General features: G+C 42.0%; 1 protein-coding gene across 1 annotated transcript in view; it reads right to left on the bottom strand.

The window, feature by feature from the left end:
• Positions 1-1,368: 1,368 nt before the first annotated feature.
• LOC139238000 (EVI5-like protein) overlaps positions 1,369-14,076 on the bottom strand; it is a 425,899-nt gene continuing 413,191 nt past the window's right edge. The window contains exon 20 of the mRNA XM_070867399.1: positions 1,369-1,399. Within this exon, the coding sequence (XP_070723500.1) occupies positions 1,376-1,399 (24 nt within the window). The 3' untranslated portion in view covers positions 1,369-1,375. The remainder of the gene's footprint in view (positions 1,400-14,076) is intronic.

Raw genomic sequence — 14,076 nt, 5'->3', positions numbered from 1 at the left:
TGGTGAGGCCACACCTGGAGTATTGTGTACAGTTTTGGTCTCCTAACCTGAGGAAGGACATTCTTGCTATTGAGGGAGTGCAGCGAAGGTTCACCAGACTGATTCCCGGGATGGCGGGACTGACCTATCAAGAAAGACTGGATCAACTGGGCTTGTATTCACTGGAGTTCAGAAGAATGAGAGGGGACCTCATAGAAACATATAAAATTCTGACGGGGTTAGACAGGTTAGATGCAGGAAGAATGTTCCCAATGTTGGGGAAGTCCAGAACCAGGGGTCACAGTCTAAGGATAAGGGGTAAGCCATTTAGGACCGAGATGCGGAGGAACTTCTTCACCCAGAGAGTGGTGAACCTGTGGAATTCTCTACCACAGAAAGTTGTTGAGGCCAATTCACTAAATATATTCAAAAAGGAGTTAGATGAGGTCCTTACTGCTAGGGGGATCAAGGGGTATGGCGAGAAAGCAGGAATGGGGTACTGAAGTTGAATGTTCAGCCATGAACTCATTGAATGGCGGTGCAGGCTAGAAGGGCCGAATGGCCTACTCCTGCACCTATTTTCTATGTTTCTATGTCTATATGTCATTTCAGCGGTTAAATGGGCGTTAAGTGGGCATTAAGCATGCAAAAAAAGTGGCGGTTCTAGCCCATACACTTTTAAAACATATAAAAATTGCATTTAATCATTCATTTTTATATTAAAAACCCTGTCCATTAAGATACGTTTATTTGTAACCCTATTAAAACACAAAAAAAATTCCAAAAAATATATTTTTTTCTAAAACATTTAATTTCATTTAATTTCAACTATTTTTAAATATGTGAGGTGTTTTTTAAAATTTATTATGCTGTGTTTCCTGTTTGAGGAGGGTTGTCTCATTGATAGTAATAGGACTTCGTACAAACAGAGTTTCCATTTTTATCAATGATAATACTGCCCTGTGATTGGTGGTCCCGGCCCAAGTGACTCCAGCATTTCCGTACTTATGGGAAGTCACATTCCCGTATGCTGCTCAACGAATCTAGGCCTCCGACCGGGATCCTACATTTCTCCGGGACCACCAGGTATTTTCGTTAACAATTTTTTGGTCGGAGACGTTAGTTCAACCTGTCTATGTCGTCCTGAAGTCTCCGACAATACCCCCACTGTTTTATGCAGTCAGCAAATTTTTATTTCATGCTCACTTTGCCCAACTCCAAACCATCAATGTCAAAAGAAGGAATTGTGGTAAGAAAAAGCCAAGGTCGCTGACTGGTCATGTACAAAGACATAAGATGTACAAACATGTTTCTGTAAATTAATAAACAACTAAACAGAGTTGAGTATAAGGAACAACCAGAGGAATCAAAGGCTGCTATTAGATCAGCTGGAAGGTTAATGGAAAATGGTCGTAGACATCTGAGGAGGAAATGGGAAAAGATTTTTCAGTTATGTGAAGGCTCAGAGATCTGTCAAAGACTGTGTTGGGTCACTGAAAAAGAAAGAAAGACTTGCATTTATATAGCGCCTTTCATGACTACCAGACGTCTCAAAGCGCTTTACAACCAATGAAATACTTTTGAAGCGTAGTCACTGTTGTAATGTGGGAAACGCAGCAGTCAATTTGTGCACAGCAAGCTCCCACAAACAGCGAAGAGACGATGACCAGATAATCTGTTTTTTTGTTATGTTGATTGAGGGATAAATATTGGCCAGGGCACCAGGTATAACTCCCCTGCTCGTCTTCAAAATAGTACCATGGGATGTTTTATATCCACCTGAGAGAGCAGGTGGTTTAATGTCTCATCCAAAAGACGGCACCTCTGACAGTGCAGCGCTCCCTCAGCACTGCACTGGGAGTGTTGGCCTATAGAAGCTCTTACAATGTTTTTATGTTTCTTGATAGTTTTCGCTCACATTTTATTTTTTCTTTTATATCAATTTTTTGGTCATCCTTTGCTGGTTTCTGAAACCTCAATCCTCAGGCTTACTGTTATTCTTAGTCACATTATGAGCTTCTTCTTTCAATCTAAGGCGATTCTTAACTTCTTTAGTTAGCCATGGATGGATCACTTTTCCCGTGGAGTTTTTGTTTCTCAATGAAATGTATTTTTGTTGAGAATTATGAAATATTTCTTTAAATGCGAGCCACTGCTTATCTACTGCCATACCTTTTAATCTATTTTCCCAACCTATCTTAGCCCTTCATCCCAATGTAATTGGCTTTCTTTCAGTTTAAGACTTAGGCAAGTCACTCTCAAACTTAACGTGAAATTCTATCATATTATGATCACTATGAGATTGCCAATTAAACGTGTCTCATAGAACAATATAAGATCTAAAATAGCCTGTTCCCTGGTTGGTTCCATGATGTATTGTTTTAGGGAACTGTCCCGAATGCAATCCATGAACTCGTCCTCCAGACTACCTTTGCCAATTTGATTTGTCCAGTCTATATGAAGATTAAAGGCTCCCCCTTTCGAATTATTGCATTACCTTTGTTACAAGTGGCAACTATTTCTTGATTACCCAAATCGCTACATTGCTCTATTGCCTTGACATTTCTCTTTAGATTTCTAAATTTTCCCTCACATGACCCCCTCCACCCACCTTTTTAGTTTAAAGCCCTAGTTTAAAGTTAGGGAGGACCAGGGGTCACAATGTTAAGTTGTATGTGGCCAGATCTAGGTTAGATGTCAGGATGTGGTCCTTTCCCAGAGAATAGTGGGCCTCTGGACATAGAAACATAGAAACATAAAAAAATAGGTGCCGGAGTAGGCCATTCGGCCCTTTGAGCCTGCACCACCATTCAATATGATCATGGCTGATCATTCCTTCAGTATCCCTTTCCCGCTTTCTCTCCATACCCCTTGATCCCTTTAGCCGTAAGGACCATATCTAACTCCCTCTTGAATATATCCAATGAACTGGCATCAACAACTCTCTATGGTAGAGAATTCCACAGGTTAACAACTCTGAGTGAAGAAGTTTCTCCTCATCTCAGTCCAAAATGGCCTACCCCTTATCCTAAGACTGTGTCCCCAAGTTCTGGACTTCCCCAACATTGGGAACATTCTTCCTGCATCTAACTTGTCACGTCCCGTCAGAATCTTATATGTTTTTATGAGATCCCCTCTCATCCTTCTAAACTCCAGTGTATAAAGGCCCAGTCGATCCAGTCTCACCTCATATGTCAGTCCTGCCATCCAGGGAATCAGTCTGGTGAACCTTCGCTGCACTTCTTCAATAGCAAGAACGCCCTTCCTCAGATTAGGAGACCAAAACTGAGCACAATATTCCAGGTGAGGCATCACTAAGGCCCTGTACAACTGCAGTAAGACCTCCCTGTTCCTATACTCAAATCCCCTAGCTATGAAAGCCAACATACCATTTGCCTTCTTCACCGCCTGCTGTACCTGCATGCCAACTTTCAATGAATGATGTACCATGACACCCAGGTCTCGCTGCACCGCCCCTTTTCCTAATCTGCCGCCATACAGATAATATTCTGCCTTCGTGTTTTTGCCACCAAAGTGGATAACCTCACATTTATTCACATTATACTGCATCTGCCATGCATTTGCCCACTCACCTTACCTGTCCAAGTCACCCTCTTAGCGTCCTCCTCACAGCTCACACTGCCAGCAAGTTTAGTGTCATCTGCAAACTTGGAGATATTACACTCAATTCCCTCATCCAAATTATTAATGTATATTGTAAAGAGCTGCGGTCCCAGCACTGAGCCCTGCGGCACTCCACTAGTCACTGCCTCCCATTCTGAAAAGGACCCGTTTATCCCGACTCTCTGCTTCCTGTTTGCCAACCACTTCTCTATCCAGATCAGTACATTACCCCCAATCCCATGTGTTTTAATTTTGCACACCAATTTCTTGTGTGGGACCTTGTCAAAAGCCTTTTGAAAGTCTAAATACACCACATCCACTGGTTCTCCCTTGTCCACTCTACTAGTTACATTCTCAAAAAATTCTAGAAGATTTGTCAAGCAGGATTTCCCTTTCATAAATCCATGCTGACTTTGACCGATCCCGTCACTCCTTTCCAAATGTGCTGCTATTTCATCTTAAATAATTGATTCCAACATTTTCCCCACTACTGATGTCAGGCTAATAATTACCCGCTTTCTCTCTCCCTCCTTTCTTAAAAAGTGGTGTTACATTAGCTACCCTCCAGTCCATAGGAACTGATCCAGAGTCGATAGTCTGTTGGTAAATGATCACCAATGCATCCACTATTTCTAGGACCACTTCCTTAAGTACTCTGAGATGCAGACTATCAGACCCTAGGGATTTATCGGCCTTCAATCCCATTAATTTCCCTAACACAATTTCCCGCCTAATAATGATTTCCTTCAGGTCCTCCTTCTCACTAGATCCTCAGTCCCCTAGTATTTCCGGAAGGTTATTTGTGTCTTCCTTCGTGAAGACAGAATCAAAGTATTTGTTTAATTGGTTTGCCATTTCTTTGTTCCGGCTGCCGGAGTGTGCGGTGGACACTGATTCACAGAATTATTTCAAATGAGAGCAGGGTGGGGCGGAGATCACCTTATACAAAACGTAGGTGCAGCTGTGAATTCAGAGCAGTGATCTCCTGGATTAATTTAATTCGCCTAGATGGGTCGGAGAGAAATGTCCCAGATTTTTCCCCCAAATTGGCCTGGGGGCTTTTAGCTGTTTTTTCGCCTCTCCCAGGAGATCATGAGTTCGGGTGTGGTGCAGATTGTATATATTGTGATACACCAGGTATCGCAATTGTGTGGGACAGGATGGATGGACCATCGGGTCATTACTTCTCTGTCACTGGTTGTATGTTCGTACACAATCAAAGAACAAAACTGGACCCAGCACTGACTCCTGGAGCAGTTCAACCTTGCTCCAATCTGAGGGAGGTCCATTTAAACAAACTCTTTGTATCTGATTGCCAACTAATGATCTCGCCACACTGCTACATTTACTCATACCGTACTCTGCAATTTTTCGAAGGAGCCTTCTGTGAGCCCTCATTAAACACACGCTGAAAATTTATATACACATCTATTGCATTCCTCTATCTATCCAACTATTAAAAAACTCTTAAGTTTGTCAAATATGACTTCCCTTTATTAATTCATGTTGGCTGTCCTAATTTACCCTGTATATCTCTGAACAATTACTGATTTTATCTTGAATTATGCATTCTAAGAGTTTTCCCACAACTAATATCACGTTGTAGTTTCCTGTTTTATTCGTCACTCCTTTCTAGAACAGTTATGCTGGCACAGTCCTACAGTACAATTTTCATATTGAAGGAGGATTGAACAATTATGACCATTTCCTCTGCCAGCTCCTCACTCACTTTCCTCAACAATGTAGGTTATAGCTCGCAGTGTCTGGTGATTCATGCAATCACTTTTCAGAACAATTCCTTTTCAGCAGTTATCTCGAATAGTTATTCTCTATTTCCCCCAGTACAAGTTTATTTTGAGTAATGCTGGGCATATCTACAACATGTTCATCAGGGGGTGGGTGTCGAGTGTCTGTAAAATGCAGAGAATTTGAAAACATGTTCATCTGATGCAAATCACCGGTCATCGTTTTTCCAGCGGAAGGCCTGACTCAATCAAACTGGTCACACACCTGCCCTGTGACCCGCTCCAACCACAGCTTCCTGCTCAGCATGGAGGGATGGTGGGGAGCGCTAACACACAGGCTCTCAGTCAAAAACAGGAACAGATTCATTTCAGTAACCTCGACAGTAACCATCAAGGCCATTCCCAAAAATAAAGCACTATCGCTTTGTGCCGATTTAACTTTAATTTCCGAAAGGTCAGACATTGTTGTGGTCACATATCCTGCACCTTAACCTTCTGGTCAGATATCAACATACTGGTAAGATATCAACGTACTGGTCAGATACCAACGTCCTGGTCAGATATCAACATACTGGTCATATATCATCATACTGGTCAGATATCAACATACTGGTCAGATATCATCGTACTGGTCAGATATCAACATACTGGTCAGATATCATCGTACTGGTCAGATATCAACATACTGGTCAGATACCAATGTCCTGGTCAGATACCAACGTATTGGTCAGATACCAACGTCCTGGTCAGATATCAACACACTGGTCAGATACCAACGTCCTGGTCAGATATCATCGTACTAGTCAGATATCATCGTACTGGTCAGATATCAACATACTGGTCAGTTTTCATCGTACCGGTCAGATATCATCGTACCGGTCAGATATCAACATACTGGTCAGCTATCAACGTCCTGGTCAGATATCAATGTACTGGTCAGATATCAACATCCTGGTCAGATATCAACATCCTGGGCAGATATCAAGGCACTGGTCAGATATCAACATACTGGTCAGATATCAACGTACTGGTCAGATATCATCATACTGGTCAGATATCAACGTACTGGTCAGATATCAACGCACTGGTCAGATATCATCGTACTGGTCAGATATCAACGTCCTGGTCAGATATCAATGTACTGGTCAGATATCAACATCCTGGTAAGATATCATCGTACTGGTCAGATATCAACGCACTGGTCAGATATCAACATACTGGTCAGATATCATCGTACTGGTCAGATATCAACACCCTGGTCAGATATCAACATCCTGGTCAGATATTATCGTACTGGACAGATATCAACATACTGGTCAGATATCATCGTACTGGTCAGATATCAACATACTGGTCAGATATCATCATACTGGTCAGATATCAACATCCTGGTCAGATATCAACAGCCTGGTCAGATAGCATCATACTGGTCAGATAGCAACGTACTGGTCAGATATCATCGTACTGGTCAGATATCAACGAACTGGTCAGATATCATCGTAATGGTCAGATATCAACTTCCTGGTCAGATATCAATGCACTGGTCAGATACCAACGTCCTGGTCAGATACCAACGTACTGGTCAGAAATCAACGTACTGGTCAGATATCATCGTATTGGACAGATATCAACGTACTGGTCAGATATCATCGTATTGGACAGATATCAACGTACTGGTCAGAAATCAACACACTGGTCAGATACCAACGTCCTGGTCAGATACCAACGTCCTGGTCAGATACCAACGTAGTGGTCAGAAATCATCGTACTGGTCAGATATGAACATACTGTTCAGATATCAACGCACTGGTCAGATATCATCGTACTGATCAGATATCAACGTACTGGTCAGAAATCAACATACTGGTCAGATACCAACGTACTGGTCAGATACCAATGTACTGGTCAGATACCAACATCCTGGTCAGATATCAACATTAGAACATAAGAATTAGGAACAGGAGTAGGCCATCTAGTCCCTCAAGCCTGCTCCGCCATTCAATAAGATCGTGGTTGGCCGTGGACTCAGCTCCACTTACCCGCCCGCTCCCCGAAACCCTTAATTCCCTTATTGGTTAAAAATCTATCTATCTGTGACTTGAATACCTGCTGATTACCTGCTGCACCTGCAAACTAACTTTTTGGGATTCATGCAGAAGGATCCCCAGGTCCCTCTGCACCTCAGCATGTTGTAATTTCTCCCCATTCAAATAATATTCCCTTTTACTGTATTTTTCCCCCAAGGTGGATGACCTCACACTTTCCGACATTGTATTCCATCTGCCAAACGTTAGCCCATTCGCTTAACCTATCCAAATCTCTTTGCAGCCTCTCTGTGTCCTCTACACAACCCACTTTCCCACTAATCTTTGTGTCATCTGAAAATTATGTTACACTACACTCTGTCCCCTCTTCCAGGTCATCGATGTATATTGTAAACAGTTGTGGTCCCAGCACCGATCCCTGTGGCACACCACTAACCACCGATTTCCAACCCGAAAAGGACTCATTTATCCCGACTCTCTGCTTTCTGTTCGCCAGCCAATTCTCTATCCACGCTAATACATTTCCTCTGACTCCGCGTACCTCTATCTTCTGCAGTAACCTTTTGTGTGGCACCTTATCGAATGCCTTTTGAAAATCTAAATACACCACATCCATCGGTACACCTCTATCCACCATGCTCGTTATATCCTCAAAGAATTCCAGTAAGTTAGTTAAACATGATTTCCCCTTCATGAATCCATGCTGCGTCTGCTTGATTGCACTATTCCTATCTAGATGTCCCGCTATTTCTTCCTTAATGATAGTTTCAAGCATTTTCCCCACTACAGATGTTAAACTAACCAGCCTATAGTTACCTGCCTTTTGTCTGCCCCCTTTTTTAAACAGAGGCGTTACATTAGCTGCTTTCCAATCCGCTGGTACCTCCCGAGAGTCCAGAGAATTTTGGTAGATTATAACGAATGCATCTGCTATAACTTCCGCCATCTCTTTTAATACCCTGGGATGCATTTCATCAGGACCAGGGGACTTGTCTACCTTGAGTCCCATTAGCCTGTCCAGCACGACCCCTTAGTGGTAGTGATTGTCTCAAGGTCCTCCCTTCCCACATTCCTGTGACCAGCAATTTTTGGCATGGTTTTCGTGTTTTCCACTGTGAAGACCGAAGCAAAATAATTGTTTAAGGTCTCAGCCATTTCCACATTTCCCATTATTAAATCCCCCTTCTCATCTTCTAAGGGACCAACATTTACTTTAGTCACTCTTTTTCGTTTTATATATCTGTAAAAGCTTTTACAGCTGTTTTTATGTTTTGCGCAAGTTTACCTTCGTAATCTATCTTTCCTTTCTTTATTGCTTTTTTAGTCATTCTTTGCTGTTGTTTAAAATTTTCCCAACCTTCTAGTTTCCCACTAACCTTGGCCACCTTATACACATTGGTCTTTGATTTGATACTTTCCTTTATTTCCTTGGTTATCCATGGCTGGTTATTCCTTCTCTAACCACCCTTCTCTTTCACTGGAATATATTTTTGTTGCGCACTATGAAAGAGCTCCTTAAAAGTCCTCCACTGTTCCTCAATTGTGCCACCGTTTAGTCTGTGTTTCCAGTCTACTTTAGCCAACTCTGCCCCAACCCACTGTAGTCCCCTTTGTTTAAGCATAGTACGCTCATTTCTGACACAACTTCCTCACCCTCAATCTGTATTACAAATTCAACCAGACTGTGATCACTCATTCCGAGAGGATCTTTTACTTGGAGATCATTTATTTTTCCTGTCTCATTACACAGTGCCAGATCTAAGATAGCTTGCTCCCTTACATACTTTTCTAAGAAACAATCCCGCATGCATTCTATGAATTCCTCCTCCAGGCTACCCCGTGCGATTTGAGTTGACCAATCGATATGTAGGTTAAAATCCCCCATGACTACTGCCGTTCCTTTTTCATATACCTCCATTATTACCTTGATTATTGCCCGCATCACCGTGAAGTTATTATTTTAGGGCCTATAAACTACGCCCACCAGTGATTCTTTCCCCTGACTATCTGGTCAGATATCAACGCACTGGTCAGATATCAACATTCTGGTCAGATATCAACACACTGGTCAGATATCGAAGCACTGGTCAGATAACAAAATACTGGTCAGATATCAACGCACTGATCAGATATAAATGTACTGGTCAGAAATCAACGCACTGCTCAGATATCAACGCACTGCTCAGATATCAACACACTGGTCAGATATCAACGCACTGGTCAGATATCAACATCCTGGTCAGATATCAACGTACTGGTCAGTTATCAACAGATTGGTCAGATATCAACGTACTGGTCAGATATCAACATCCTGGTCAGATATCATCGTACTGGTCAGATAGCAATGCACTGGTCAGATATCAACATACTGGTCAGATATCATCGTAGTGGTCAGATATCATCGTACTGGTCAGATATCAACATCATGGTCAGATATTATCGTACTGGTCAGGTATCAACATCCTAGTCAGATATCATCGTACTGGTCAGATATCAACATACTGGTCAGATATCATCGTACTGGTCACATATCAACATCCTGGTCAGATATCAACATCCTGGTCAGAAATCATCATACTGGTCAGATATCAAAGTACTGGTCAGATATCATCGTACTGGTTAGATATCAACGTCCTGGTCAGATATCAACATACTGGTCAGATATCAATGAATTAGTCAGATATCAATGAACTGGTCAGCTATCAACGTCCTGGTCAGATATCAACGTACTGGTCAGATATCAACATACTGGTCAGATATCACCATATTGGTCAGATATCATCGTACTGATCAGCTATCAACATCCTGGTCAGATATCAACATACTGGTCAGATATCATTGTACTGGTCAGATATCAACGCACTGCTCAGATATCAAAGCACTGGTCAGATATTAACGTACTGGTCAGATATCAACATCCTGGTCAGATATCAATGTACTGGTCAGATATCAAAATATTGGTCAGATATCAACGCACTGGTCAGATTTCAATGCACTGGTTAGATATCAATGCACTGGTCAGATTTCAACGCACTGGTCAGATATCATCGTACTGGGTGAGAGATCAACGCGCTGGTCAGATATCAACGTGCTGGTCAGATATCAACGTGCTGGTCAGATATCAACGTACTGGTCAGATATCAACATCCTGGTCAGATATCATCGTACTGGTCAGATATCAACGCACTGGTCAGATTTCAACGCACTGGTCAGATATCATCATGCTGGTCAGAAATCAACGCACTGGTCAGATATCATCGTACTGGTGAGAGATCAACGCGCTGGTCAGATATCAACGTGCTGGTCAGATATCATCGTACTGGTCAGATATCAACGCACTGGTCAGATTTCAACGCACTGGTCAGATATTATCATGCTGGCCAGAAATCAACACACTGGTCAGATATCATCGTACTGGTGAGAGATCAACGCGCTGGTCAGATATCAACGTGCTGGTCAGAGATCAACGCGCTGGTCAGATATCAACGTACTGGTCAGATATAAACATCCTGGTCAGATATCAACGCACTGGTCAGATATCAATGAATTAGTCAGATATCAACGTACTGGTCAGCTATCAACGTCATGGTCAGATATCAACGTACTGGTCAGAAATCAACGCACTGGTCAGATTTCAATGCACTGGTCAGATATCAACATGCTGGTCAGAAATCTACGCACTGGTCAGATATCATCGTACTGGTCAGATAGCAATGCACTGGTCAGATATCAACATACTGGTCAGATATCATCGTAGTGGTCAGATATCATCGTACTGGTCAGATATCAACATCCTGGTCAGATATCATCGTACTGGTCAGGTATCAACATCTTGTCAGATATCATCGTACTGGTCAGATATCAACATACTGGTCACATATCATCGTACTGGTCACATATCAACATCCTGGTCAGATATCAACATCCTGGTCAGAAAGCATCATACTGGTCAGATATCAACATACTGGTCAGATATCATCGTACTGGTCACATATCAACATCCTGGTCAGATATCAACATCCTGGTCAGATATCATCATACTGGTCAGATATCAATGTACTGGTCAGATATCATTGTAATGGTCAGATATCAACGTCCTGGTCAGATATCAACGCACTGGTCAGATATCATCGTACTGGTCAGATATCAGCATCCTGGTCAGATATCATCGTACTGGTCAGTTATCAACACACTGGTCAGATATCAACATCCTGGTCAGATATCATCGCACTGGTCAGATAGCAATGCATTGGTCAGATATCAACATACTGGTCAGATATCATCGTAGTGGTCAGATATCATCGTACTGGTCAGATATCAACATCCTGGTCAGATATCATCGTACTGGTCAGATATCAACATCCTGGTCAGATATCAACATCCTGGTCAGAATTCATCATACTGGTCAGATATCAACATATTGGTCAGATATCATCGTACTGGTCAGATATCAACGTCCTGGTCAGATATCAATGCACTGGTCAGATATCAATGAATTAGTCAGATATCAACGTACTGGTCAGCTATCAACGTCCTGGTCAGATATCAACGTACTGGTCAGATATCAACGCACTGGTCAGATTTCAACGCACTGGTCAGATATCATTGTACTGGTCAGATATCAACGCACTGGTCAGATATCATCGTACTGGTCAGATATCAGCATCCTGGTCAGATATCAATGAATTAGTCAGATATCAACGTACTGGTCAGATATCAACATCCTGGTCAGATATCATCATACTGGTCAGATAGCAATGCACTGGTCAGATATCAACATACTGGTCAGATATCATCGTAGTGGTCAGATATCATCGTACTGGTCAGATATCAACATCCTGGTCAGATATCATCGTACTGGTCAGGTATCAACATCCTAGTCAGATATCATCGTACTGGTCAGATATCAACATACTGGTCAGATATCATTGTACTGGTCACATATCAACATCCTGGTCAGATATCAACATCCTGGTCAGAAATCATCATACTGGTCAGATATCAACATACTGGTCAGATATCATCGTACTGGTCACATATCAACATCCTGGTCAGATATCAACATCCTGGTCAGATATCATCATACTGGTCAGATATCAACGTACTGGTCAGATATCATTGTATTGGTCAGATATCAACGTACTGGTCAGATATCAACGCACTGGTCAGATATCATCGTACTGGTCAGATATCAGCATCCTGGTCAGATATCAATGAATTAGTCAGATATCAACGTACTGGTCAGATATCAACATCCTGGTCAGATATCAACATCCTGGTCAGATATCATCGTACTGGTCAGATAGCAATGCACTGGTCAGATATCAACATACTGGTCAGATATCATCGTAGTGGTCAGATATCATCGCACTGGTCAGGTATCAACATCTTGTCAGATATCATCGTACTGGTCAGATATCAACATACTGGTCACATATCATCGTACTGGTCACATATCAACATCCTGGTCAGATATCAACATCCTGGTCAGAAAGCATCATACTGGTCAGATATCAACATACTGGTCAGATATCATCGTACTGGTCCATATCAACATCCTGGTCAGATATCAACATCCTGGTCAGATATCATCATACTGGTCAGATATCAACGTACGTGTCAGATATCATTGTAATGGTCAGATATCAACGTCCTGGTCAGATATCAACGCACTGGTCAGATATCATCGTACTGGTCAGATATCAGCATCCTGGTCAGATATCAATGAATTAGTCAGATATCAACGTACTGGTCAGATATCAACATCCTGGTCAGATATCATCGCACTGGTCAGATAGCAATGCATTGGTCAGATATCAACATACTGGTCAGATATCATCGTAGTGGTCAGATATCATCGTACTGGTCAGATATCAACATCCTGGTCAGATATCATCGTACTGGTCAGATAGCAATGCACTGGTCAGATATCAACATACTGGTCAGACATCATCGTAGTGGTCAGATATCATCGTACTGGTCAGATATCAACATCCTGGTCAGATATCATCGTACTGGTCAGGTATCAACATCCTAGTCAGATATCATCGTACTGGTCAGATATCAACATACTGGTCAGATATCATTGTACTGGTCACATATCAACATCCTGGTCAGATATCAACATCCTGGTCAGAAATCATCATACTGGTCAGATATCAACGTACTGGTCAGATATCATTGTATTGGTCAGATATCAACGTACTGGTCAGATATCAACGCACTGGTCAGATATCATCGTACTGGTCAGATATCAGCATCCTGCTCAGATATCAATGAATTAGTCAGATATCAACGTACTGGTCAGATATCAACATCCTGGTCAGATATCAACATCCTGGTCAGATATCATCGTACTGGTCAGATAGCAATGCACTGGTCAGATATCAACATACTGGTCAGATATCATCGTAGTGGTCAGATATCATCGCACTGGTCAGGTATCAACATCTTGTCAGATATCATCGTACTGGTCAGATATCAACATACTGGTCACATATCATCGTACTGGTCACATATCAACATCCTGGTCAGATATCAACATCCTGGTCAGAAAGCATCATACTGGTCAGATATCAACATACTGGTCAGATATCATCGTACTGGTCCATATCAACATCCTGGTCAGATATCAACATCCTGGTCAGATATCATCATACTGGTCAGATATCAACGTAAGTGTC

This window comes from Pristiophorus japonicus, chromosome 24 (assembly GCF_044704955.1).
Source record: "Pristiophorus japonicus isolate sPriJap1 chromosome 24, sPriJap1.hap1, whole genome shotgun sequence".
Lineage (NCBI taxonomy): Eukaryota > Metazoa > Chordata > Chondrichthyes > Pristiophoridae > Pristiophorus > Pristiophorus japonicus.
Note: the sequence above shows the minus strand (reverse complement) of the source record. Positions and strands in the feature narration are given on the sequence as shown.